General features: G+C 36.7%; 1 protein-coding gene across 7 annotated transcripts in view; it reads right to left on the minus strand.

Annotated features, from left to right (window-relative positions):
* LOC127806752 (pullulanase 1, chloroplastic) overlaps positions 1–27828 on the minus strand; it is a 109756-nt gene that overhangs the window by 80615 nt on the left and 1313 nt on the right. For all 7 annotated transcript variants that reach the window (XR_008024492.1, XM_052344246.1, XM_052344245.1 and 4 more), the window contains exons 2-13: positions 25583–25724; positions 25424–25476; positions 25130–25238; positions 24581–24717; positions 24275–24474; positions 23948–24097; positions 15981–16041; positions 11990–12110; positions 3034–3124; positions 2824–2917; positions 2518–2613; positions 2224–2364 (exon numbers count right to left, since the gene is read on the minus strand). Coding sequence is in view for 6 of the 7 variants with exons in the window: in XM_052344246.1 (XP_052200206.1) it covers positions 2224–2364; positions 2518–2613; positions 2824–2917; positions 3034–3124; positions 11990–12110; positions 15981–16041; positions 23948–24097; positions 24275–24474; positions 24581–24717; positions 25130–25238; positions 25424–25476; positions 25583–25724 (1395 nt within the window). In the remaining variant the exon portion in view is untranslated. The remainder of the gene's footprint in view (positions 1–2223; positions 2365–2517; positions 2614–2823; positions 2918–3033; positions 3125–11989; positions 12111–15980; positions 16042–23947; positions 24098–24274; positions 24475–24580; positions 24718–25129; positions 25239–25423; positions 25477–25582; positions 25725–27828) is intronic.

Consider the following 27828-nt stretch of genomic DNA (forward strand, 5'->3'; position numbering starts at 1 on the left):
AAGTATGCTAATCTATTGCAAACTCTATGGCAAGAGCTGGATCACAACCAATGTTTGAAGATGAAGTGTAGTGAGAATACTGCACTTCATAAACAATTTGTAGAAAAAGAGAGGATGTATGATTTTATGGCTGGCCTTAATGTGGAGTTTGACGCGATGAGAGTGCAATTGGATAGGGCCCGTCGAACTTTGGATTTAGTTTGGTTAATTGTGCTCGTGAGAGAGCCTTCAAGTGAGCTTGTCTCAACTTTAAGTACACTGCTTCTCCGACTGTGAATTCTCTCTCATTTCTCTTCTTATTACCAAATTGTTTCATCTTGTTTTGGGTATTGGCCATCTCATTCTTTAACATTGCCAACACCTACTGCCTTTGTTATAGATAAGAGTCCACTATTGCCACAATGGTGAGCCCACCCGTAGCTAGTAAAAGTGGCAATTTACAGCCATATAGAGTCTCAAACGAGATCATCTTCAAGGCACTGTGGTGGCACGAATTGTACCACCATTGGGCCAAATATAGCCATTTGTGCCATCCGATAGGATGCATGAAGCATTGGTTAACTCGCTTTGTCTGCCCATTAGTCTCTGGATAGTAGGCAGATGACATGTGGAGTTTGGTACCCAATGATCTCAATAGTTCCTTCCACAATAGACTTGTGAAAACCTTATCCCTATCCAAGACAATTGATTGTGAGATCCCATGTAATTTCACTACCTAGTCCAGAAATTCCCTTGCTACTTCATGGGCGGTAAAAGGGTGAACCAGGCTAATGAAGTAGGTGTACTTGGTGAACCTGTCTACTACAACCAAGATACAGTCTCGTCCTTCAAACTATGGAAGCCCTTCCACAAAGTCCATGGTGATGTTAGTCCAAGCCTATTTAGGTATAAGTCATGGTTGTAGTAAGCCTTTGGGGGGGGGGGCTATGGTCCTGTGCTTACACCACTTACAGGTGTTGCACGTTGTGATGTACTCAATCACCGATTTCTTTAGTTGCAGAGAGTTACCTGACCCGATGGTATGTACTCTGCATGCCCAAGTGGCCCCCAATTGGGAATCCATGTAAAGAGTGAAGGATCTTTCCCTTTAGTATGCCACAGTCTCCGATCACCAATCTCCCTTTGTACCTTAGCAAGCCATTTGATAATGTGTACCCTTGTCTACTAGTAGGATCTAGGACAAGTTGTTCCATCAGTTCCTTGGTCCACTGCCCTCTCTCATAGTTGGCGGTCACCTCCTAATACCAATCTAGAACGATGGAGGTGATGATCGCATGAACAATAGAAATCCATGCAAAAGAATGATGTGCAACTAGTATATGTTTTAGAATTTTTCTGTTCCTTTTTCTTTTTTAGTTTTCTTCTTCTTTTATCTTTTTAAGTACAAAAGACCAACTATTATGATGTTTCACTAAGATTACAATTATCAACAAGAAATTTTCACAAATAATTACAAGAAAATTTACTTAATAAGTCACCTGTGATTACTAGACTTCCCCTTTCCCTATTTTCTAGTATTTGGGAGCAAGAAAAGCTGGAGGACAACTGAAAATACATTTAGCCAACAGAAAACACAATACTGAAGCTATACAAATTTGCAAAAAACAACTTTCCCTCTGCAAAAGGGGAAGTCGTTTTTCGAAACCCTTTACTCAACACTATCTCTCTCCTGCTCCACCTCTCTCGTCTGCCCAATTCTTTGCTCCAGCGCTCTCTGTCTGAGTCACCATCTGCATTGCCATCTGCCTCACCATTGCCATCTACATCGCCATTTGCCTCACCATCACCATCTAGCTCTCTCTCTCTCTCTCTCTCTCTCTCTCTCTCTCTGTGGTCACAACAAGAACCGAAATTTTCTAAGTGCCAGCAAAACATTGAAAATGGTTTTCCAGCAAAATTTTCAGGTTACAGCCAAACAAGAAAAAACAAATTTCAGGAAAATTCTTTTCTAAAAATTGTTTTCCTTGAAAACTATTTTCCCTCAAGAAAACACTTTTCTGCAAACAAATGGAGCCTTAATATCCACTTGATGGAATCAATGTATTTACAAACTTTTCCAAATATTGAATATTGTACAGTTGTATTTTCAAGGTCTTTAAGAAGCTAAAGTTTATCACTGAAGACATCACCAAGGAGATATGAAATTGTAAAATAGTATTTGCAACATTAATTACTAAACCAGAAATAAATAAATGGTAAGTGAATCAAAATACAAATAATCACCTTATAATGAACTGCCCAGCATAAAAGATCATCAATAATCAAACGTTCAGCCATAAAATGCTCACTGCCAGTGTTATTTACACACGCGCTATGCTCAATGCAGCCATCAGTGTTCAATCTAAGATAGTAACCTGGAACAATCTATACAGAGCTCTGCATCAGGAAGAGAATAGGAAAAGGCACAGAGAGAGAGAGAGTAGGAGGTGAGAGCTACATATAAAGTTATAAACAAATTGGATAATGGAAATAAAGGATAGAGACTCATTAAATAACAAGTAGGAATCAAGGCATGACCTTGTCAAGAACAGAGTTCTCATCAATTGGGCCACTTCCATGCAAATGATTATATACAACATCCAAGACAATACGAAGTCCAATATGGTTAAGTGCCTACAATAAAAATATGTTTTTAGACAGATAGCAGTAGCATTTACTCAATTACCTGCAATAAAAATTTGCTATTAAACAGAATGCAGGGGCGTTTATTTAATAAAAATCCAAAACCAATGGACAACTTGATAGATAGCATAGCAGAAAATATCAACAGAATATCAAGACATTATCAGAATATCATGCAAAAGGAAATTACAAGAAGTAGACCTGCACCATCTTCCTAAACTCAATGGTACGGCTTGGACCATTTGGATTAATTGCATAGCTCCCTTTGGGCACTCCCCAGAGAACAGGGTTGTAGCTTTGTATTATTTTCAACAGGAAAAGAAAGAGAGAAAAGAAGAAATAATTAGTGCATAAACACATTAAGACTTAAAAAAGTCCATTATGATGAGAATAAGAAGCTTGAGATCTAACCCCCAGTTGTACCCATCCTCATTTTGGATGGCAGTAATATGAGCCTGCTGTTTATCTGAATCTGGTGGTAATGATTCTAACATTCTCGTATCTGAAAAAAGCTTCATATCATTCCATGGATATAATAAAAAGAGACCAAAAGATCTCAAGAAAAAGTATAAAAACAAATTTGTTTTTATTTTACAATTCTTTTTTCTAAACTAAAAGAGAATATTGTAGATAAAGATATACAATAACGAAGATTTAAAGTGTGATCAATTCTTTCTATCCAAGCATATCAGCAAAAAATGGGATAGGTTGATATAAATATACAAGATGAACACTTGTACTCAACCAACACTAGGCCATTATAAATCAATTAAACTAGTAACACATGATGTTTATAACCATCAAAATTCTATGTTGTGTTGCATTGCACGCGTCCCCTTGTGTGTTGTGTTGCTTTCTTTGGCTCTTAGCAAAAAGGAAAAAACAAACAAAACAAACCAACAGTTCAAAAAAGTGAAGAGTTGCTATCGCAATTTAATTTTCAAACTTAGAGAATTCGGGAATAACACACACTAAGTAATAGGGGTGAACGATACTAACTGTTCCACTCGCTTCACTAGATCACATGATGCCTTTTAATATAGAAAACTATCTATCATCTATCTCTAAAATCTAGAAATTTAAAATACAAGTTCAAATTTACAACAACAGATAAAGAGAGTCCCTAGGCTTCTTGATAGAGTTCCTACTCTCATGGAGTTGAGACTGTGACGTAAATCTCTAGTTCAGGATTTCGTAAAAGGTATTCCCTGTCCTTAGATTTATCAAAAGAGGAATATGATATATCGATTAGTGGACTAGCACATGGGCTACTACCATTGTTATCATGAGATGCTAATGGAAATGGGGTGGTGAGCTGCACGCCACATTGCATGAAATGCATATAGTAGACATGTGGGTGGGTGTTGATAAAACATCTGTTGAATATGATGCCTGCAACAGATCACATGACTTGAGGATTACTGATCTATTGTTAGCTCTCAATTGTGTATCTGGTCCTTGGACTAGGGGTGACATAATATCTTGTGCACTAGTGTCAGGGATTTGCCGTTTAGCAAAACCATCTAGTGTAAGAGGTGGGGATGCTCATTGTGTGGTCTCTGTGCAGTGGTGTATAGAGATAGATGTTCGCTGATGGGATTCATTGACCTCCATTGGATGGGGGCATACATCCTATGTAATCCGTATTGATGGTTGTGGTTGGAAATCCCCTGGCCAGGGTGAACATGAGATTGGAAAGAGTTCCAATGTCAGATTGGATCTGACATGCTACCTATACCATACACCTCATTAGATCTGTCATAGTCACCAAGTCCTGTGAGTTTAATTAGTCCATGACTCTCACTCGGTCGGACTGTTAGTCAGTTTAAGGACTATAATACACGATAATCGAGGAACCTTAATAGGTTCATATCAAATTAGACTTCATTGCCATTAGGATCATCCTGAGTCCTGACTAGAGGATACTCAGGATCCTTCAAGGTACTTTGGGGATTTAGAGAGATCCCCTTAATAGGTCGATGGGATCGGCCAACGTCAAGGAGTTAATGTGTCCTGATTGCTGCATGGCTATGAACCTAGAAAGTCACACGCATACTGAGTAAAGCACCAGATTAATGATCCATTGCTTTTACAGTGTTCCTCATCATTATGGGAGAATGATCTTGGTTGCTATTGCGCATGGGAGATTGCTATTGGATAACAAGGGCCTTAGTTGCATTATTGGATAATGCAAGGGCTATTATATGTTAATAGCAAGGGCAGAATGTAATGACTACAAAGTGGGCGGAAGTTGGTCAACTTCGGTCGACTATATCTTTCAAGTCGGTCGATCGAACCCTAACCGTGTAGTTCTGGTCTAGTTCGATCAACCAAACCTAAACCGCTCGGGTTCTAGTCGACTTCAGTTGATTGAACCGGGCTGTTCGATCAACCGAACATGAGCAGCAAGGCTCTGGTTGACTTCAGTCAACCGAACCTTGATCTTCAGTCGATCGAAATTCCGTCACGTGGTCAAGCACGAGCGTTTGATGCTCTGACATTCTGCATGCAAAGGACGAAGAAGAGAAGGACGATGGCATGCAAGGGGCATGGAAAAAGTGATTTGGGGAGATACTTTAACAGAAAGAGGGTTTTAGAGAAGGTTAACCGGCTGCTCCCTTCTCTCTCAAGAGTTCTCTCCAGCTTCCTCTTCTTCCTCCTGGTTGCTTCTACTTCTTCTCCATTGCTATGGCTTTTCTCTTGTGCTTGCTCCAAGAGATAGCTAGTACAGCTATTCCTTCTTCCTTTTCTCCCATTAGAATAGGTTGTTGGTTAACGAAGAAGCAACCTAGAGGGAACAACTCTAGAGCCACATGTCACCTCCATCAAGAGGGTTCTAGCACGACTCTGTTGGAGAGTTCTGGAGGCATCTTGAGCATGGACCGACTAGGTCATTCACACGTGAGGAGGTAGGCTAGTCACCCAATGTAGTAGCTTGCTTGTGGGAGGTCCATTCGGACAGCAAGGAGGAGGAGCACGCCTTGGACAACCAACAACAACATTCTTCATAAGCGATATACCGATAAAACCCCTCCTATGGCATGGTTTTATCTTTTGAGCATATGGAAGAAGTATATCGAGTCTTCCTATGATTGTTTTCGCTTTCGCTTTGCGTTGTTTTATTGTTTGTTTCGATTTTGAAAAATGTTTGAAAACCCATAAATCCTTGCATAGATCCACTAGTTGTTAGTTTTTGGCTTCAGCCCCTCATTTCCTTCCATTTTCCATGTCTAAGTAAAAGCTTTGAACTGCCTCCCATACTTCTTTTGATGTTTTGTAGAAGAGATAGGTCATCCCTATCTTTGGCTCCCTGGAATTTATGAGCCAAGCCATTGCTATGGAGTTTTCAACATCCCATGCTTCATAGTTTGCAGCTTCAAGATCTGGTTTTGGAATCCCCCCAATTAGATACCCCACTTTTCCTTTGCCTTTCATAACCAACAAGACTGATTGGGACCACTCCCGAAAGTTGGTCCCATTGAGCTTATGTTGAGTGATTTGAAGGGTGTGGCAATCTAGAGAAATAGGGGCAGCAATTGGAACTAAAGATCGAGAGGTTGTAGGGCAAGTAGTTGAGGCTTCACTGATTGGCGAGGAACTAGCCATCTTGAAGCAGTTTGTGTGGAGAAAAATTAGGTATGCAGTTTATCGGACCGGTGGCTCTGATACTATGAACAAACTTAGAGAATTTAGGAATAACACACTCTAAGTAATAGGGGTGAACGATACTAACTGTTCCACTCGCTTCACTAGATCACATGATGCCTTTTAATACAGAAAACTATTTATCATTTATCTCTAAAATCTAAAAATTTAAAATACAAGTTCAAATTTACAACAACAGATAAAGAGAGAAATTTTCTCCTAATTTTTCTCTTAATTCTTAGAAACAGCTGTAGTCTTTATCTTCTTTTTATTCAACCTGGCCTTCTCCCTCTTATTTCAGTTTTATCCCCTTTTAACTTCGGGATTCTTCTCTTTCTACCGAGATTTCTTCCTCAATACTTAGTTTACATCTTGCAACAAGTTTGTTTTACTTGTTTGAAAGTACAAGACCTCCAAGTTTATATCATCCTCCCACAAATTGTTTCCCATGTCCAAAATAAACATAAATTGTTTCCCATGTCCAAAATAAACATAAATTGTTTCCCATGTCCAAAATAAACATAAATTGTTTCCCTTAGTTTACATCCTGTTTATCATTCAATATATAAGAGTGAGCCGTGTGAGCCTCAACTAACTTGTGAAAATTTACAAAGAGAATTGTTTCTACTACAATAGTGGTAACCGGTGGTTTTTTTCATTATCCACATAGAATTCCAGTTTGTTTACCTTTTCATTCCATCACCATTGTGTCATTATTTTTATACCATTTATCTAATCTGTTGTTATCTTGTAATCCATCCAGTAAAGATAAGTCATAATTTATATGAGCTGCTCTATTTTCTTCAAATTTCCTCTGCCCAAAAAAAAAAGTATTAACGTCTAAAACGGGACGAGGAAACAGAGACGTCAGGCTTGCACTAAATAGAATACACACGTATAAGTCATAACTTTCAAAACGTATAAGCATTGATATAGGGCACACCCAAAAAGTCCAGAGAAATAAATATGGCACACACATTTTGCATTGCCAAAGGCTAAAATTGGGTATATAAAATTGGATATATACCAACCAAATGATCCATCCTGCATAACACCCAATAATAAGCCATTCAACCATTGTGTGATGGCCTTCTACATCATCTTTAAACCTGTTCTTTGTAGCTATGAGAAAATAATTAGAAAAGGAAAACCTAAGAGATTAGACTCTCTTAGCTTATTATTTATAACAAGCATAATGGGCCTTAATCTATGGGTTTAACCTATGGCTAATTACAAGGCCTAATAATTACAAATAAAACACACATAAAATATGTATAATTATACTAATAATTTTAATACTTCCCCTCAAGTTGGGGCATAAATATCATATGCACCAAATTTGTTACAAATATATTCTACTCGAGGACCCTTTAGAGACTTAGTGAAAACATCTACAAGTTGATCTTCGGAGTTAACAAACTCTGTAACAATAACACTTTCAACCAACTTCTCTCTAATAAAGTGACAGTCGATTTCAATATGCTTGGTCTGTTCATGGAACAATGGATTGGAAGCAATGTGCAAGGTAGCATGATTATCACAAACAAGCTTCATAGGAAACACTTCACAAAATTGAATTTCTACAAAAGTTGCTTAAGCCAGACGATCTCACAAGTTGCATTAACCATAGCCCGATACTCTGCCTCTGCACTAGATCTAGCTACTACATTTTGTTTCTTACTTTTCCAATAAACTAGATTTCCTCCCACAAGAACACAATACCCAAAGGTTGACCTACGATTAGAAGGAGATTATGCCTAATCTACATCTGCATAACAACAAATATATGTGTGTCCCTTATCCTCATAGAGTAGCTCTTTACCCAATGCTCTTTTGATATATCTCAGAATTCGAATAACAACATCCCAGTGAGAATCACATAGAGAACTGAGAAACTGACTAACTACACTCACAGCAAAAACAATGTCAGAACGAGTGACTATGAGATAGTTCAAACTCCAACATGAGAGAACGCATCTTGCCCAGATAAGATTCCATATATTAACCCTACTAGATGTTCTTGATAGAGTGGACAATAGTATAGAGACACTGAATATCATTGGTATAACACTCAACGGCTTCCTTCCAAACCTCATAACAAGTTTCAAACAATCAAAAGAGCTGCAAAATAAATCAATCAATGGAATTCCATAAAATATTACACAACTGAGCATCAACCTATTCCCATTTAGCCTTATTGGTTGCATCAACATCCTCTGCCTTCTTGGTGAGATGATTTGCTTGTCCTTGCCCCTTAAACCACATCTTGACAAAGGCTGCCCATGAGAGATAGTTGTCAAACCCTATCAACTTATCAGAGGTGATAACTGGGGTCCCTATGCTGGAAAGGGTGAAAGGTTAAGATGCAGATGAGGCGCTAGGAATAGAGTTGGCATCACTCAAGAATGGCATAGGTTCAAGCGAATAAACTGAAACTCCGGTGTTTAAAAAGCTGTTGGGTAATTGATACACACAGATCAGGATAGTTTTTGGGAAAACGAACACTGGGGATAGGTTTAGGAGGCTCTGTCAAGGTTCTGGTGAGAAGACAGCAAAATTCTGGTGATGCACGCTCTCCCATGCACTAGCACGTGGCAACTGGCCAAAAAAAGTCAGGTGGCATGTGGCAGTTCCGACTGTGATGGATCTCTAGTGGTCGACCCATCTAACGATGGCGAACCCTATGGTAGCGACAGTGCTAGCAACCAATGGTTGGACAATGGAGTTCTGACAGTGGCGACGAGGAGACCGCTGGAAAAGATACATAGTAGCGGCTTAGGGTTTTTCTCACCGGTTGCTCTGATACCATGTGAGAAAATAATTAGAAGAGAAAAACCTAAAAGATTAGACTCTCTTAGCTTACTATTTACAATAAGCATAATGAGCCTTAATCTACGGGCTTAACCTATGGCTAATTACAAAGCCAAATAATTACAAATAAAACACACATAAATTATGTACAATTATACTAATAATTCTAATAGTAGCTTTCAGTGTACATGGATCAATACAACGTCGTGTCCATGTCCCTCACAGTTAATGCAACATGGGATGCATGGGACTTCATTCCTCAAGTATATCACTCTAAGCAACACAATGATCTCTTTTTCCTATTCATCATATCATATTTATAGCACTATTAATTTCAAAGGTGGAAAGGATGGAATAGCAAACCTAAGCTTCAACTTTTCCCTAGGTGGCAAATTGTTAGGACCCTAGGTTTCAAATCTAGGGTTTCTAGTTGGCAATCGTGGAAGGGGAGAGAGAGAGAGAGAGAGAGAGAGAGATGAGAGAGATTAGAGAGAAAATAAAGAGAAACGAAGAATGGACAGAGAGAAATGAGAGAACTTGAAAAGTTGAAATCAATTCATTCATAATGTCTCAATACAAGGTGATATAGCCTTAAATATGGCTAGTTGCAGTAGTTTAATGGTTACATTGTAACTGACTTTACTAACAACTTATAAAAGTTGTAGTGGTTTGTTGCAACTACTATAATTGTAATAATTGCAATTGAAACAACTTCAATTGCTTTCAATTATCTCCTATCTCCTAATTTTGCTAATCACGACATTTCCCTACCCTTCAAAATTTTCTTGTCCTAAAGAAAATCAAAGAAGCTGAGCAACTCAAGGAAATTAAGCTAGGAGATCTGGCAAATATTGCCAAGTGTTGTTATCTGGGTGCAAATGAGACCATTGAACAAGAACTTGAATGACAAAAACTTGGTTCCTATACATGCTTCTTGAATATGGCCTCTACTATCAATTCCTACAATTTTGCCTTCTCTACTACCTGCTTAACTGTTACAAGTTGCAGCATCTTCACTATTAGCCTAAGTTCTTCACTAAGGCCACTTATAAAACTCGAAACAAAATATGCTTCCGAAAAAAAGGGGTTGGTAATGATCATTAGTGATTTAAGTTCTTCAAAATTGGTTTGATATTCCAAAACCATTCCAACTTGTCTCAACTTATTGAATTCTTCTATAACATCAACCATATTCTTGTTCCCAAATCACTCGCAAAATTTTTCCACAAAGTCCCACCAAACACATTCTTCTCTAAACCTTGCCCACCCTTGATACCATGCATCAGCTACATCATTCGATTAGGATGAAGTCAAGTTAAACATTTGAGACTCTCCTATGTTATAGAATTGAAAAAACTTTTAGCATCTCCTTACCCATCATCTAGGGTTCTTGCCATCAAACATAGGAATCTTCAATTTTGGCATGGGAACAACACTATGAGTATAGGAGTTATTCACTGAATTATATTCCATTCTCCTATCATTCATCCTATTGGCCATAAACTACCTATCATCCATATTTTCAACTTTTATTACAGGAGTTCTAGTTTGTCTAAGATTTAAGCCATTACCTTCCAAGATAGGATCCCCATTCTCCTTGGGTGGAAAGTCCATCGGTAAGCATAACTGTGGAATCTTGGAAAACATTTGCAAGAATCCGTCCAACCTCTTCGCAAAACCTTCCATCAAAACATCCAGCTTGTTTTCTAACAACTAGATAACTTCCTGATTCTTGCTTGCCCTAGACTCCAATGCTTCCATTCAAGTCTATAGATTTGTCACCAAGGAATTAACCTGGTTGGCCTGGGCCTCCAACTACTTCATTTGAGTATCATCCACCATAACTCCTAAACTTGCAAATTTAGGCTGTCATGGATAGCAATCCAATAACCGATTGCTCTGATACCATATTGTCAGGACCCTAGGTCTCGAATCTAGGGTTTCTAGTTGGAAGTCATGGAAGAAGAAAGAGAGAGAGAGAAGGGAGAAATAAGGGAGAAAATAGAGAGAAACAGAGGGAACTAGAGAATGGATAGAGAGAAAATGAGATAATTTAAAATCAATTCATTCCTAATGTCTCAGGACAAGGTGGTATAGGTTATATATGACTATTCACAGTAGTTAATTGGTTACATTGTAACTGACCTTACTAATAGCTTATAACAATTGCAGTGGTTTGTTGCAACTACAGTAACTGTAATAATTGTAGTTGAAACAATTTCAATTGTTTTCTGATATCTCCTATCTCTTAACTCCTAATTCTGCTAATCACGACACAGATGTCATAACCATATTGTGGTTTCACACTTAATAGGATGACCTGAAATACCTTCTTGAAAATGTCCGTGAAACTAACTGTTAGGGTCATAATTTTTTCTTTAAAGATATTTTAAGAGTTAATCATTTATGCATCAATTATCAGGTCCATGACAAGTGTGTAGGATTGGTTTCAAATGATTTGATATTTATACAAAGCTTCACCCCTAATAATATATAGGGGTAATTCTGTCTCTTGCTTATACAATGTAAGGTTGTTATGCTATTGTACCTAGACTGCTACTCAAGTTGTACCTTGGCGGTTATTTTGTGCCAACGAATAGCTATAAAAGCTATCCTAACAGAATGAGAATGGTACGAAAAGCATATTCTCTGAAACAGAATTCTGTCTCTCTCTCAAATTCTCTCCCTCGATCCTTTTCTTTCTCCTGCATCCATCTGTTCGTCTCTCCCTCTCTGCATCCTTTCTCCCAAAATTCCTAAAATCTACTCAAAATTACCATCAAGCCCAGAGGGCCTGACATAAAAGTACACAGAATTACAACTACTCAATAAACATTCATTCTTGTATTAATGAAATGCACTCTTATTCTGTCCAGAAGAAATTGAAACTACAAAAATGAAGTGCTCTTACCTGCATTCTTCCACTTATCCTTCTCATCAGCAACACCAGCAAATTGGAAGGTTGGCAGCAGATGCACATGAGTGATTCCAGCATTGGATACTCTCTTTAGATGATGCACACATGCTGAATCCTTCAAATAAAATATGTAAACTTTAATAACCTTTCTTGGCTTCTTCAAATGCCTACTATCATAAAGAATGCATGCATACAAACATGAAGCATCCATGAGCCTTGTAAAACTTCAATTTTTAAGATTGTCATACTAGTTCACATAGTTGCTTTCACAATAACTATGTGATAGAACACAACAATATCAATTATCCTCATTCACCACCATCTCATGAAACTTTTCCATATGAAGTTGGTGTTGGAACTTTATCTCATCATTCCCTTGCCCATGCATCAAATTTTTGCCACATTGTTATTTTTGCATGGATTTGCATTGTCACTGTGACTTTTAGAAGTCAATTAAAAATATAAATATCGTGCCACCAACTCTAACTTGGTTAGGATAAGGTACAGTTGATGATGACAACGATGATGACTTAAGTAAAATGGTAATTTCTTATCATTAAATAAAACTCAATCAAAGGAAATTTCCCTTCCTGTGTTTGTGTTCTACTATTTGGAAAGGTAATCATAGTTATGCTATTTTAAAAGGTTAACTTTTTCACATGAACGGCTTCCCTTGAAGATTAATTATTCTGGTTAAATGAGGCAGGAGAATGTGTGATGAAAATTAGAATCTTCAATCTTAATTTAGGAATTTCCATAAAAATGAACTTAAATTTCCCACAAGTATACATAAATCTAACTTAAAGCTGATGATAACACTTATGATAGAATCCCACAGGTAGCAATATTTGAACTCTGTACTTTAGACATTGAACAGGAGAAAAAGAACAGGCAAGTTAAGAGGAAAGAGAACATCATGACACTCGAATATCAAGGGCATAAACCAGTTTGTGTTACTGAAATCAAGAGTATCCAAATAGTCAATACGCATAGCTGGTAATATTGATAGTTTGTGCCTTCATTTGCAGGAACTGGAAATTAGAATTGAGGACAGTCACAGTCCATTCACAGTCGCTTAAACAAAAAGTTGAATCATCCACGATAATCAGATTCAATATGATGCTTGCTAGAAGATGCTCAAGTGCAGGACAAGTGCCTGTAAAACATGCATAGACCACCTTGCCTGCAGTAATTTTTACTTGAGTGAAATGGAGTAGCTTCTAAAACCAAATTTCCCCTGCTCTTAATTGTCTTAGCAAATTAACAAGTTTCCAAGATAACTTTTCCATTATCAATGTAGACTAATTCGGACTAATCTTTAAAGAATTTCCAAAAGTTTTTTTGGAATTGCTTAAGCATAAATGAATTTTCATGGAAATTCATGAAATTCATTAGTAAGTGAATAACACCATTGCCAATGACCAGAGAAAGATGACCAAGGACAAAATAAAGGAAAAGTAATAACAACAGAATCCTCTGAATAGATGAATAATAGATTTGCATGATCTCAAAGTTTGTGTGATAAACAATTAAAAGCTCTAATTGCAGTCTCATTTTAAAAAAAATGGCCAAGATGCATTGTCTCAAAAAAAAAATTAGAAAGAAGAAAATCCACCATACATTGACAGTAATGTAAATAATAAGTTGGGTTCTTCTTAAGAAAGCACCAAGTAGAGTCAGGCAGAGTTTACAATATAGTTGATTTAAGTAGGACAGGTAATCAAAACATCTGTTAAAAACTAATACTAGACAATGTAAGACAACTATAGGAAACTTGAAGTAATAACTGCAGCTAGATTTGTGGCGTGTTTAGGTCAAGAGAAGTCCGCAGACAACAATTCTATAAGGAACATGCAAAACATCACAAGAATGGTTATGTGGTCGTTTTGCAAGAAAAAAGAAAGTGAGGGAGAAGAAAACAACAAAATGGGGCCTTCACCCAATCAATTGCCAAAAAAAAAAAAAACATAAGATGCAATCAAGTAGTCATACTTCAACTTTCTTGAACACAATTCTTTTTTCTGTGGGACAGTGTATTTGGCTGGTAGTAGTTCTAGTAATATTAGGTTATAACCAATAGAAAATACAAATGTGAACCAATTAGACTATTTAGAGCTACTACAAGGACCATAAAAGGAAGAAACATAACTTGACTAGAATGAGCCTTATGGACCTATACTCTGTCCCAGAATACAGTAAATATGAACCTTTAGATGCCCTCGGAAACTAAAGCCTAATAAAATACTAACATCCAAATTCAGAAGCATAAAATTGCTCAATGAACAAATTTATGAATATGAACCTTTATATCCCCTAAATTTTAGTCATTTGTCCCAAACACCCCATGAACTTTAAAATTTGCTCAATGAGTCCTTAAACTTCCCAAAATTAGCCACAACACCCCTCAATTACTAACAGTGTAGAAAATAGGAGAAGAACAGTGAAAAATCTCTATATTCTCATATCAATATGCATGGGATTCATTCCCTATTAATAGGGAAGAGGACTACAACTTTAGGAAACTATAGATTAGAAAACTACAGCTTTTAGGAAACTACAAACAAATGGAAACATAATTGATACATTGTACAAGGAAACAAAATATACATAGACCTGTTTATGAATGACTTTCCAAACAAACTGGAGACTGATTTAGGAAACTTGGTAGGTGTATCCGTGACTTATTCAACAAACAGCAATAAGTAAAATGATCATACACCCCTAAACTTCAGATATTTGGCCTGAACACCTCCTAAACTTTTATTTTTGTGAATCAAAACTTTCCAAAAAGGCCCCAACACCCTGTAAACCCTAACCTTATGTAAGAAACAAAGTTAGTAAACTAATTTAAGGTAAAATTATCTCTTATATCTATTTAATTAAGTCAAATTTAATACAAAATAAAAAAATGAATTAATCGTCATATCTAACTGATGAAATGGGTTCCAATGAACCTAGAGAGAGAGTGAGAAAGGAGGAGGGAGATCAACCATCATCTATGAATTCCAACAAACCATAGCCAATATTTTTGAATTTTATTTTTTATTTTTTATTTTATATTATATTTGACTTAATTTAACTTAATTAAATAGATATTAGGGATAATTCTAACTTAGTTTAGTTTAATTAATGTCATTTCTTATGTAGGAGTGTTTGGGCTAGAGACACAAAATCCAAATGGTGTATGATCAATTTACTTAACATCGTTAGTGCGAGAGTGATTGGGACAAAAAACTTGAGAGATTAGTCTCTCAATTCTATTATTTATAGGCTAATTACAATCAATGATGGAGTTAATCATGAAGATAATTATTGATCATGGGGATAATTGCAGCCTAGCTAATTACCCTAACTATCATCTAATCATCAGTTGACTATATACACATTCTATACATAGAAGAGAATAAATCTCACAGTTAGTAATGGAGAGATGTTGCGGCTGATTATAAAAAATTTAGGGACAGATTGGGCAAATTTTGAAGTTTAGGGGGTGCTCGGGCAAAATAGCCAAAGTTCAGGGAGTGTAGAGTCAATTTACCCTTCCTATAAAGGGGTAATTGTTTTCATTTCATTTTCACCGTGTACTCAAATCACGAGCATCATAACATTGTTACATGGTGCGCTAGCAGTCTAAATCATGCTCTTTCTTATATAAATACCTCCTAAAATACTTCATATATAAACTACAAAAATAAGTAATTCCAAAATTAGAAAAGAAGGAAAGAAGTAAAAAAGAAATTAGAAATTTAGAGACAAAGGCAACAGCATTTTGATGGAGAAAAAACAAATCCACGTAGCTGATTCCAAATAATTATACCTTTGTCATGTGGAGTTCAGTTATATTCTTTCCAAAATAAGGCGGCCTGTCCATAGGACCAGAATATAGTACATATATATGTGTGTGTGTGTGTGTGTGTGTGTGTGTGAAATTTGATACCCTTTAAAGCAATTCTCCTCCTAAGTTAGGATAAAGGAAGAAAGTTACCTCGGAAGCAAAAGCAAGATAACCACCATGAAATTCAGGATGCACGGTAGGATCATTAGCACTGTAAAGGAACAAAATTAATTAAAGAAAAATTAAATAAGAACATCCCAACGAAAAAATAAATAAATAAAAAGTCAAAAGAGTAGAGTGTCATTAAAATGGCATGTGCATACTCTAAAATAAGTTTTCCAATGCATTTCCAGGTAAAAGAGAAACGCTAGAGACTTCCAAGTTTCAAATTAAGGAACCAAAGAAAAAAAGGGGGGGCATATCTAGTTGCATATTGCACAGAGCAAAAACCCACACGTATGGGAAGCAAAACCCCTGCTGCAACTCAAAGGGTCCTAATCATGTATTACAGCCTAGAATTTTCTCCCTTATCATTCAACTCGTAAACATCTAAAAACCATTCTCGATCCTGCAGTCGTGTTACAAGGTCCCCTTGTGTACCCATATTCACCAATATGACAGTAGTAAAGGGACTTGATAGATGTCTAGCACTCAAGTGCAGTGAAAGATGTGAAGAGCAACAGCCACTGCATCACCACCTAAATGCAATGTCAAACACAAGGTTCTCACATTTTCATGAACAAATGCAAGTAAAGAAATTATTCCAGGATTAGAGGTTATGGATTGGATCATGGAATGTTAGAACTTTAACAAAAAAAAAAAAAATCTATTTAAGTGGTGATGTAACAATCAGGAGAAGAATTAAAATATTATTTGTCTTCAAAAGAGGAGATGTGTTGGTGAGAAAGATAAAATGTTGATGAAGTCTAGAGATAAACTTTGGTACTCTGAGGGAAGGATAGTACGAGAAATGGGTAAGAATAATTGTGGATAAAACTTTAAAGGATGAGATAGTGGATGCAAAGAGGTAGGAGATAGGATTTATCACAATTAAAATTGTTCTACAAGAAGAGACTTGATTGTTGTTAGTATATATTTAGCACAAACTGGGTAAAAATAGAAGTTAACTATTTACTAAGGCATCTAACGAAAAGATCTAGAAGTAAAAAATAGATTTACATATGATTTTTATAAAAGTGTGGATGATGATGTGTTGAGACATGAAAAATCAAGTTATTCTGAAAAAATATCAATTTAAATATCTCAAATCAATTACTCAAAAAGAAATAAAGACTACTAAGGATGCTACTCATAGAATCAAGACAACAAATAATCACAAATCTTAATCTCACTAGGTGAGATCGTCTATGACTCTACATGAATTATAAACCTCCAACCATCTTTATCCATGACCACATCTCCTATAAGGCCATTATAGCCTATATGTTTAAGGGTTTTCCACTTTTTTTGTTGTCTTCCTCACTCTCTTTTGCTATAAAATTCCTCCATTTCATCTACTCGCCTCACTATTGCATCTATTGGTCTTCTTCTTGTAAATGTACAAACAAAAGAAGTAACTAAGGCAAATAGAAGAGAGAGATTCGTGAACTGAATTCTGATATTAGAATGATCGAATGGATACTTGAAACCAGAAGAGCTGCTGATTATATACTCAGAGACCGAACAGAAAAGCGCGCAAACATAAGTCATGCAAACATAGAAATAGCTGTAAGAAAATAGGCTAGCTAGGACTACCAATACATACAGCAAACAACATAATTATAAGAGGAGAAAATGCAACATAAAACAATAAGCAGAAAAGCACAGCTTCAAGTAACACTTCCTTTCACATTCCCCCTCAATTGTGACTCCCCTCCATCAGGTTGCTTGCTAGAGTCATGAAAGCTTGAGGTTGACTGTATAGGTGACTCCTTGAGATTGAGCCTCTCACATAGAAACCTGAATCTGCTACTAGGTAGTCCCTTAGTAAAAATATCAAACAACTGATGTAAGGAAGACACATACCGAATTTCAACAACACCATTTTCAACCTTTTCTCTTACAAAGTGGACATCAATTTCAATGTGTTTGGTGCGAGAGTGGAATACCGGGTTTTCCGCAATACTCTTTGCAGCCATATTATCACTCCACACTATAGGAGTAGAACCACAACTATAACCCAACTCTGAAAACAGTGATTGCAGCCATAAGATTTCAGTTACCCCTTGGGCTATAGCTCTATATTCGGCCTCTCCAACTGATCGAGCCACTACTATTTGCTTCCAGGAGCTCCAAACAATCAGGTTCTGACCAAGAAGAACACATATTCCACTTGTAGATCTCCTGCTGACTTTGCAACCAGCATGATTCACATCTGTATAGACTACCAAGGGTAAATCAAGAGGAGCTGGTGCAAAGAACAAACCTAGACCCAAGGTACCCTTGATATATCGTACAAGCCTTTTGCAAGCTACCTAGTGTTGCTGTTTAGGAGATGATAAGAACTGACTGAGTTTGTTTACAGCAAACGACAAATCTGGTCTAGTATATGTCAAATATTGAAGGAAGCCAATGATAGTACAATGAAGTGATGGATTATCAAACACTTCACCCTCATTAGTTAAAGAATTCATAGGTGTGTCACTAGGTTTACAGTCCATCATACCAGCCTTTCCCAACAAATCCAGTGCATATTTGGACTGAGTAAGATAAATTTCAGTACTAGTTCGATAAGCTTCAAACCCAAGAAAATAATGCACTAAACCCAAAGTCTTGAGAGCAAAATTCTTATCCAAATCATGAATAAAATCTGAAAGAGCTTGAGAATCTGAACCAGTCACCAAAATATCATCTACATAGATCGAGACAAATAGGACAAATTGAGGGGTGGGTTTAATAAACAGAGATGCATCAAACACTGCTCTCACAAAACCCCATGATTGAAAAGCCACCCACAACTTTGTATACCAGGCTCTAGGGGCCTATTTAAGCCCATAAAGAGATTTCCTTAACCTACAAATATGTGAGAGATAATTCATATCCACAAACCCCTCAGGCTGAGACATATAGACCTCCTCTGTCAAGTCACCATTCAAAAATGCATTGTTGATATCCACTTGTTGAATATCCCAACCAAAGGTAACTGCTAAAGTAAGCAAAACCTATTGTTGGAGCTTTAATCACTGGATTGAAAGTCTCCATATAGTCCACTCCAGGTGTTTGAAGAAACCCCTTGGCTACCAACCGAGCCTTGAATTTGAGAACTGATCCATCAAGGTTGTACTTAACTCTATACACCCAATGAGGTTCATACTATCAAAGTATAGAACCAGCTCCCAAGTACCATTTTGTTTTAATGCTGTAAATTCCTCCGTCATAGCCTTAACCCATCTTGGGTCTAAAAAGGCCTCATGTACAGAACTAGGAACTAAGGAACTGGTTAGGGCATGAGGAGAAGTTAATTGAAGACGTCTAGCCCTAGACCTGGTAAGTATAGGATGAATAGAAGGCTAAAGTGGAGGTGTGTATTTAGATACACATGGTATAGGTTGAGAACAAGGCTGAGGTATAGACAAACTTGATAACGGTTGAGGATTAATAGGAGAATCAGAAACCTGATTGGAAAGAGACCTTGTGGACTGAGAAGAGATTGAGTTTAATAAGGAAGAGGACTCAGGTTGTGCTACTTCAAGAGGGATTGACAAAGGAATAGACTCAAAATATGAAGTTAAAAAACTAGGAGAACAGGGCTTAGAAATAGAACTAGAAGAAAACAACGAGATGAATGAAAAATCATCAAGATTAAACTGAACATGCCGAGAGACATAAATTCGGCCAGATGGATGCAAGCATTTGTATCATGCTTGTGCATGACTATACCCAATGAAAACACATTTAGTAGAATGAAACTCAAATTTGTGCTTGTTCTAAGGGCGCAAATAAGGAAAGCAAGCACAGCCAAAAGGGTTGTAACATCAGGTAATTAGGTTGTTTGTGAAAGAGAAGCTCAAATGGAATTTGGAATTTAAGAGCAGAAGAAGGTAACAAAATTTGAGTGGCATATGAGAGTGTGATAACAAGGTTAACCCCATTTCCGCAATGTGCCTGTGTTTACATTCGGCTACCCCATTTTGTTGATGGGTGTAAGGACATGTGAATCGAGGTTGGATCCCACAGCTATGAAGATAGGGTAAAAACACCTTAAACTCTCCCCCATTATCAGTTTTTAAAGCCTTAAGCTTGGTTTGAAATTGGACTTCAACAAGTTTATGAAAGATTTTGAAAATGGAAAGGGAATCTGATTTAAGTTTCAATGGGTATAGCCATGTATATCATGAATAAGCATCCACAAATATGATATAATATTGATATCCTTCAATGGATAAAACAGGAGATGGACCCCACAAGTCAGAGTAGACTAATTCAAGAGGCTTAGTGACTGTAATTGGACAATCAGCAAAAGGTAATTGACTAAGTTTGCCAACTTTACAAGAATCACAAAACACAACTCTTGAACAAGAAGAAGGAAGATGTATCTTATTTAGGATCAAGTGCAGTACATTGGAAGATGGGCACCCTAACTTGGCATGCCATCTACGATACAATTGTTCTTTACATGCTAACTGAACATTAGGAGACAGTCCATGACAAAATGGAAGTTGTCTCTTACATTTATTTGCAGAAAAGAAAGCACATTACAAAGAAGATGTACAGCTAGCTATAAGCTAAGACTCAATAGACTGGGTTGAAGAAGATGAAGCAGCAGGAGCAAGTGCTGAGCTTAGTTGGTACAGCCCATCCTTAAGACATCCTTGGAGTAGCATTTCCCCAGTACTCTTGTCCTTAATCAAATAAGAACTAGAGTTAAACTCGGCAACAAGGTCATGGTCTCTAGTTAGTTGGGAGACACTGATTAAGTTCTCTTTCATGTTAGGAACATGTAACACATTAGGTAAGGAAATAGAAGAAGCGATTTAGTTCGAGTACACAAATGTCCAAGACCTATATTAGAAATTGACAACTGCTTACCATTTCCAACAGAAACACGATCACTGCCATTGTAATGAGAATGAGTGAAAGGTTTCCAAGATTACAAGTTATATGATTCGTAGCTCTAGAATCAACAAGCCAAGCAGAATCTGTGAGAGAAGACTTTGGTAGAGAAGCATTATCAATAGGCTGTGAAAATTGGTTGTAAGGAGTTTGTGAAAACTGATTGTAAGGAGTTCCTAAAATAGAACCTAGCTCATTCATGTAGACCTCATTAGAACCATTCAGGGAGGCTAAATAAGCTTGAGTATCTGATTGGGAAACCATTTGAGCCTGTCCAAAATTCTGATTAGACACAAAACTCCTCTGAAAATTGCTATCAAACCGATGATAGCACTTGTTAACAAAGTGACCTGGCTTACCACAAAGTTAGCAGTAAATTCTCTTCGCAGACTGCCTACCTCTGCCTCTTCCTCCTCTATTGACAAAACCACCACCTCTATTAAAATTGAAACCTCCACCTCTATTATTCACTGAATTTCCAATACTCCTCAGTGTAAATGTAGTCATGTTAACATGCATAGATGATGGCATAACCGACTCAACATTAACAGCAATATGTGCTAAATTCTTTGAATGCAACCTTTGTTCATGCATCAATAAGAGATATTGCACATTCTCAATATATATCTCATCCATCTGATAGGTAATTAGACTTACTACAATCTCATATTCATGATCCAAACCATTAAGGATTGCAAGTAGCAGATCCTTATCACTAAGAGGCTCCCCTATGGCTGCCAGTGAATGTCCTATTGTCTTGATCTTAAGAATATAATCATTAATTGACAAGGCATCCTTTTTAACATACCTAAGTTGTTGCTTCAACTGGAATGACTTAGCAATAGTTTGACGAATACAAACTTTTGAGAGACATCCATACCTCGACAGATGATTCGCAATAAATCACCTGCGCCAAAACTTTCTTGTCAATTGTTGAGAAGAGCCATCCGAGCAACAATTAACCTGATCGCATCCAGCTCATGAATTCTGGATTCAACACTGTTGCTCCATCCTCACCGAAATCGGTCCTTTATTGAGGAACGATTGGAGATCAAAGGCACGTATTTGTGGCTGATATTTGTGCCTTCCAGAAGATATAATTGTTAGGATCAAGGCGAATCGGTATATAACTAAATGCCTTAGCCATCGCAGCAAAATCTGACTGCAAGGCAGAAGACAATGATGATGAGGAGTGAGGCGGAAAAGAGGAAAAGGTGCTATGATCAAGATTAGACGCCATGGACATTGGTCGAAGGCTCTGATACCATGTAAATGTACAAACAAAAGTAGTAACTAGGGCAAATAGAAGAGAGAGATTTGTGAACTAAATTCTGATATTAGAATGATCAAATGAATACTTGAAACCAGAAGAGGCGTTGATTATATACTCTAAGGTTGAACAGAAAAGCACGCAAACATAGAAATAGCTATAAGAAAATAGGCTGGCTAGGACTACCAATATATACAGCAAACAACATAATTATAAGAGGAGAAAATGCAACACAAAATAATAAGCAAAAAAGCACAGCTTCAAGTAACACTTCCTTTCACACTTCTCACATATCTAAATTATCATATCATGACTCATATTTTATCTTCAATAGCCGCCATTTCAACCATATTACGTATGATCTCATTTCTTATTTTGTTTTTCTTATACAATCGCACATCCATCATAATGTCCATATCTCAACCATACCCATATTTTGCACATGTTGACGCTTAATTGCCTAACATTCCAAGCCATATAACAAAGATGGTCTTAAAGTTGTCCAATAATACTTCCCTCTTAGCTTTAAAGAGATTTTGCAATCACACAAAATTGTTGGGTGCTCCACTTTAATCATCCTACCCTAATTCTATGAGTAACATTTGTTGAGAACCCATAGTATTGTACTAGCTTAGGTGTTGTATATAGTAGTTGTACCTAGTTGTATATAGTAGTTGTACCTCGCTTAGCTGATTTGTACATGGCACTTGCACTAGGTTAGTATAAATACTTATAACCTCTATCTGAATAGATTTGAGTTATTTTTTCCTCCAATCTCTCTTTTCCCCCTCTTCTTTTCTGTCAATTCTGCATACCATTTCTGAACATCTACTATAATCTCCCTTCTTTTGGGGGACACTATCATAGGTTTTTTTCAAGTCAATAATACTACAAGCAAATATTTTGGCTTGCCTTTGGACCTTTTATTTGACATCTTAGTAAGTAAATACTTTCCTTCGTTGACCTACTAGGCATGGAACCAAATTGGTTCTCAAAGACCTTGGTTTCTCTCAATCTTTGCTCAATGTGGCTCATTAGCTTGATCCTTCAATAATTTTCACAATTTTGAACATCTACTTTATTCTTATAATAGGCACTAAATTGTTCTTTATCCACTTGTCTAACAACCTTTTTTGTTTAAGAATCACACTAAATAATTTCGTTAACCAAAAAATGCCTCTTTCACAAAATAAAGAAAGAAATATTAAAATGAAGAAGTGCATTCAATATTTTATGTAAGCTGCCTTATCTCTTTAATCTTGGAATCTTCACTTATATCCTAACCTTATCACCTCATCTCTTAACAACCTTATCACCTCATCCCTTTAACTTCTCTCATCTCCTAACAACTTTATCCACTAATTCTCGGCCATAAGAGAAAAAACCGTGTCACATTAGCAGGCTGTTGAGCCTTATGTAATAGGATGATAAGCCTTGTTAAATAAATGGCACAGCTGGAGGAATGTTCCAGCATGTCCTATGGCAAGTTGTAAGGCCAAGTGGGCTGGGATAACTGTTTTTGGCACCCAAACTAGGCTATAGATCAGTATAAATACCTCTGATCTAAGCCTCCCCCCACATGTTGAATGAAATTGGAAATCAATTTCCCTCTCATTTTTGAATTCTCTCTCTCCCTCTTCCCTCTCGTCTTTTTCCCCCTAATTTCCCAATTCCCTCTTCTCAATTCTTCTCAGCAATTGAGAATTCTCAATTGTCAGATCTCCAATCTGACAAACCAGACATTTATTTTAATCTTTCCAACAAAATCTTAAATGCAAAAAAATTGGATATTTACCTAAAATCTCTGACATGCAACTCATAAATGCTGATGTCAGAGAATGAGAGAAGAGTCGGTTTCTCATTTGCCAAATTATCCCATCCTTCAGGTTTCAAGGAATCTGAATCAAGATCAACAAACAATGTCCTCCTGCCATCAGCTGAAAGCCTACATGAATAACAATTGTGTGAGCATAATTTATGGGAAAATACATGTGCACTTCTAGCAAATAGTAGATATACGAGGTACAGTTATTGCAAAACTTGGCAACCTCAGTTAACAGAAGGACATAAAGACACCTTAGTAATTTCAAACGGCTATTAACTAGTAGGAGAAAAAGCATACCCTCTAGCATATGGATCATTGGCAATGCATTTTTCAATTTGCAAGGTGCTAGGATGGTAAACAGAGACTTCATACACATAATACAAGCCTTCCCAACTTCTTGGACCAATAGCACTCCAAACACCATTGAACTCCTGAAGAGGGACAATCTCTATGGGATTCCCACCTAACGAGTCCTTATATATGCAAGCACGCACAGCCTATTTTGGAAACATGTTAAGAGGAAAGAAGAAAAATGCAGGAATGAAAGGAAAACTTGCAGTGAAAGCAGATATAGTAGGTGACAGAAAGAGGAAAAAGACATGCTTGAGCAGTAGGAGCCCAGATGTAAAGTGAGACAACTTCTTTCGAAAAAACAGCACCAAGGGGTCCATTATAGGAAAACATTTCATCAAGGACACCAGGTAACTGCAAACCAGTAGCAGTAGTCCATTTTCCATCAGCTGCAAAGGCAGAAAAAGAAAATGGAACCATCAGTAGCTGAAAGAAGTCATTCTGGCATGCCTCGCATTGCTTACATAATTAGTTATGTGATTGAATCAATGCAACAGAGAGAAGATCTCTAAAACCAATAAAATAATACAAACAGTAAAAAAATATATATATGAGGACACTGAAAACCAGCAAATCATCAACATCACACCCACTTCTGAATCAATGAATTATTTTAACAAATTCAATCATGCAATGACTTAAAGGCAAGTTCAATAAGCATGTTGATAATTAACTCGGTTTCTCAGTTATGAGTTTTTATCTCAAAAACTAGTTTGAAAGAGCATCTTCTTTTTATACGTCATATTATCCTGTGCTTCTCATTAGTGATTCAGAAGGAATAAAAGATGAAGAAATGCTTACAAGTGCATAAAGCGACAGATAACTGGCATTTGAGTAGGCTCTTAACATCCAAAGTAGAAGGAAGCCTGAAAGCTCTATAATCTCGAATATGAGGAAATTTTTCCATGACCTAGAATTGTGGCATACATATTGGGAAGACATATATCATGTATCAGCAGCTCTTCAAAATTAAAAATTAATATCATTTGAAACAGTCGATAAGATACCATACATAAGCAACCACAATAAAAAAACTGCCAATAAAAATGGGCCTAATAACTCTAAGAAGTCCTGCAAAATGAACCAGTGTGATACATTTTCTGAGAGCCCACTATTGTCTGCTTCAAGCTTGATTTTCACATCATAGCCTGCTTGCACAGAAATTTCAAATTTTAGATTTCATCAAGTGTAACATAGAATCCCCTCCATTTAACCACAAGAATGATTAAGTGACAATAGATGGAGAGTCCAAACCTTGAATCCCATCATTTGTGATAGATAAAGAAGCAGTTTTGCTAGCATACAAATAACATAAACCATCTCCAACATCCATATTCCAAGCAATTGTAAATCTACTGACCCAGTATGCCCTGGAATACTTCAAGCTATCATGCACCTGTAACTTAGGTGCATTAGCGCACATTTTATAAGCAAATTATGATTTAAATGTAACTTGATATTCAACTAAAATAAAAAGAGAATCCCAATCAACAACTTTAAGAAAGGATACAAGTCTATATGGAACCAACTCACAAAGCAATCCTTCAAATTGGATGTCCCCAGAACATGAGACTCCCTGTTTTATAATGGTTGAGGGAGGGTCACTTTTGCAACCAACCTTACCATAGGCTTACAAAGAGATTGTTCCCACAACTCATAACCATGACTTTCCAGTCACAAATGAGCAGCCTTACCATTTTTACCAAGGATCACCCTCATAAAATATATATATATATATATATATCAACCAAGATTCATGTCCTCATACAATCTTACATGGCCATTTTGAAATTAGTAAACCACAATTCTGCAGTGAAAAAGAACCAAATCTTGAATCAAATACAATCTAGGTTATGTAATCGGATGATAACATTACTTTCCATCCTCGAGACTACTCCCAGGAGTGTCCCCAAGGTCTCCTCATTTCAAATAAGCTTGAAAAACATGAATTGATTCTCCATGGGAAAATAGAAGAAAAGTTAAGGTACCTTGAATTTGCAGCTTGCATAAAAGGTTCAACACCCTTGGATTTCTCATGCCTTACTGAATGTTGATGAAAATATAGCCTAACAAAGTTTTTCCACTAACTAAACTCATAAACTTAAAGACGTATATTTGTTAACTCTGTTGGATACTGAATTATAAGTCCTCAAAGCCTAATACATTAGATGTCAATGTCAAAAATATCTTAGAGTAAATACTTAGATCCCCATGTCTTGCATGACTTTTACTCTGAAAGTTTCTTGGTACTATTGCAATCTTATATAGTTAGAACAACAGCCAGAAGCCTCAATCCCTAATCAGAAATTACTATGGGGAAAAAGGTGGTAGTTGGGTAGTACTGAATGGTTGATGCTTATCCCTGTCACATTGTGGAAATAGGATTTTATGTCACTAAAAACTAAATCAATACAAAGTTCCAATTGTAATTGAATTAATGTCCTTTCCATAATACAATATAATGATAAGGTAGAACAGATTGAGTATTCAATCCTCTACGGTATTATGTAATCACAGGACTTTTCCCCTCTACCAGACTACACAAATAACATTTAAAAAAAAATTGCATTTTTCATATCTTCTTAAATTTCATTTTATTTTCCATTGAGCATAACAACAAAGATCTGAAGCTTTTTGTCCTCTATGATTGAGAAATCTGTTGCACATGTTTATGCTAGTTATGGACTAACTGAATTTTAATGGAGGGAAGAAACTGAACATTAAAAGGGCCAAAAAAATCTAAGTAATCCAGACATTCCACAGAGACAACAAAGACCACAAGTTTAAGATGATTACAAACAACATATCAAGCCTTGTTTTCACCAGGTGGATCGGCTGCATAATTCTAGCTCATCATTCATCTCTACCTATGGCCATTTTCTTCTGTAAGGCCATTATAACAGCATATCTTCTGTAAGCATAACAAATATCACGCTTAAGAGTTTCACAACAAGGTTTTCTTGGTCTCTCTCTACCTCTATAGCCAAAAACTTCATCTCCTCCACTTGTTTTCCCGAGAGAGCATCAATGGCCTTCTTTTCACATGCCTAAATCATTTTAATTGTGCCTCACACATCTTACTGGAGTCATTCCAGCCTCATCAAGTAAATACATGTCTAAGAATTATTAGTTTCTGGAAAGAAATTGAATGGAATTGTGAAGAACGAAAATAGATTTTCTTTATTTGGGAGGCTTTTTAGTAATTGAATAGGAAGGGATTGGATAGAAAGAGTTTCCATCCAATCTTTTCAAAATGAGCACTTTTAGTCTCCCCAAAATGGAGGAAATTGGATGGAAAGGAGACTAAGAGGCTGTTTGGCTTAGCGGTTTGACCGTGTATAAGCTATTTGAAAGTTGATAAGCTATACAGCTTTTAAAGATAAAGTGTTTGGCAAAAAATTTAAGCGTAAAAGCTATTATACCAGCGTTTTTCAAAAGCTGGTACCCCCTAGCTTTGCCCAAAAACGCTGCTAGGTTGACCAATTAAAATACCAAAATGC

Source organism: Diospyros lotus, chromosome 7, assembly GCF_014633365.1.
Source record: "Diospyros lotus cultivar Yz01 chromosome 7, ASM1463336v1, whole genome shotgun sequence".
Taxonomy (NCBI): domain Eukaryota; kingdom Viridiplantae; phylum Streptophyta; class Magnoliopsida; order Ericales; family Ebenaceae; genus Diospyros; species Diospyros lotus.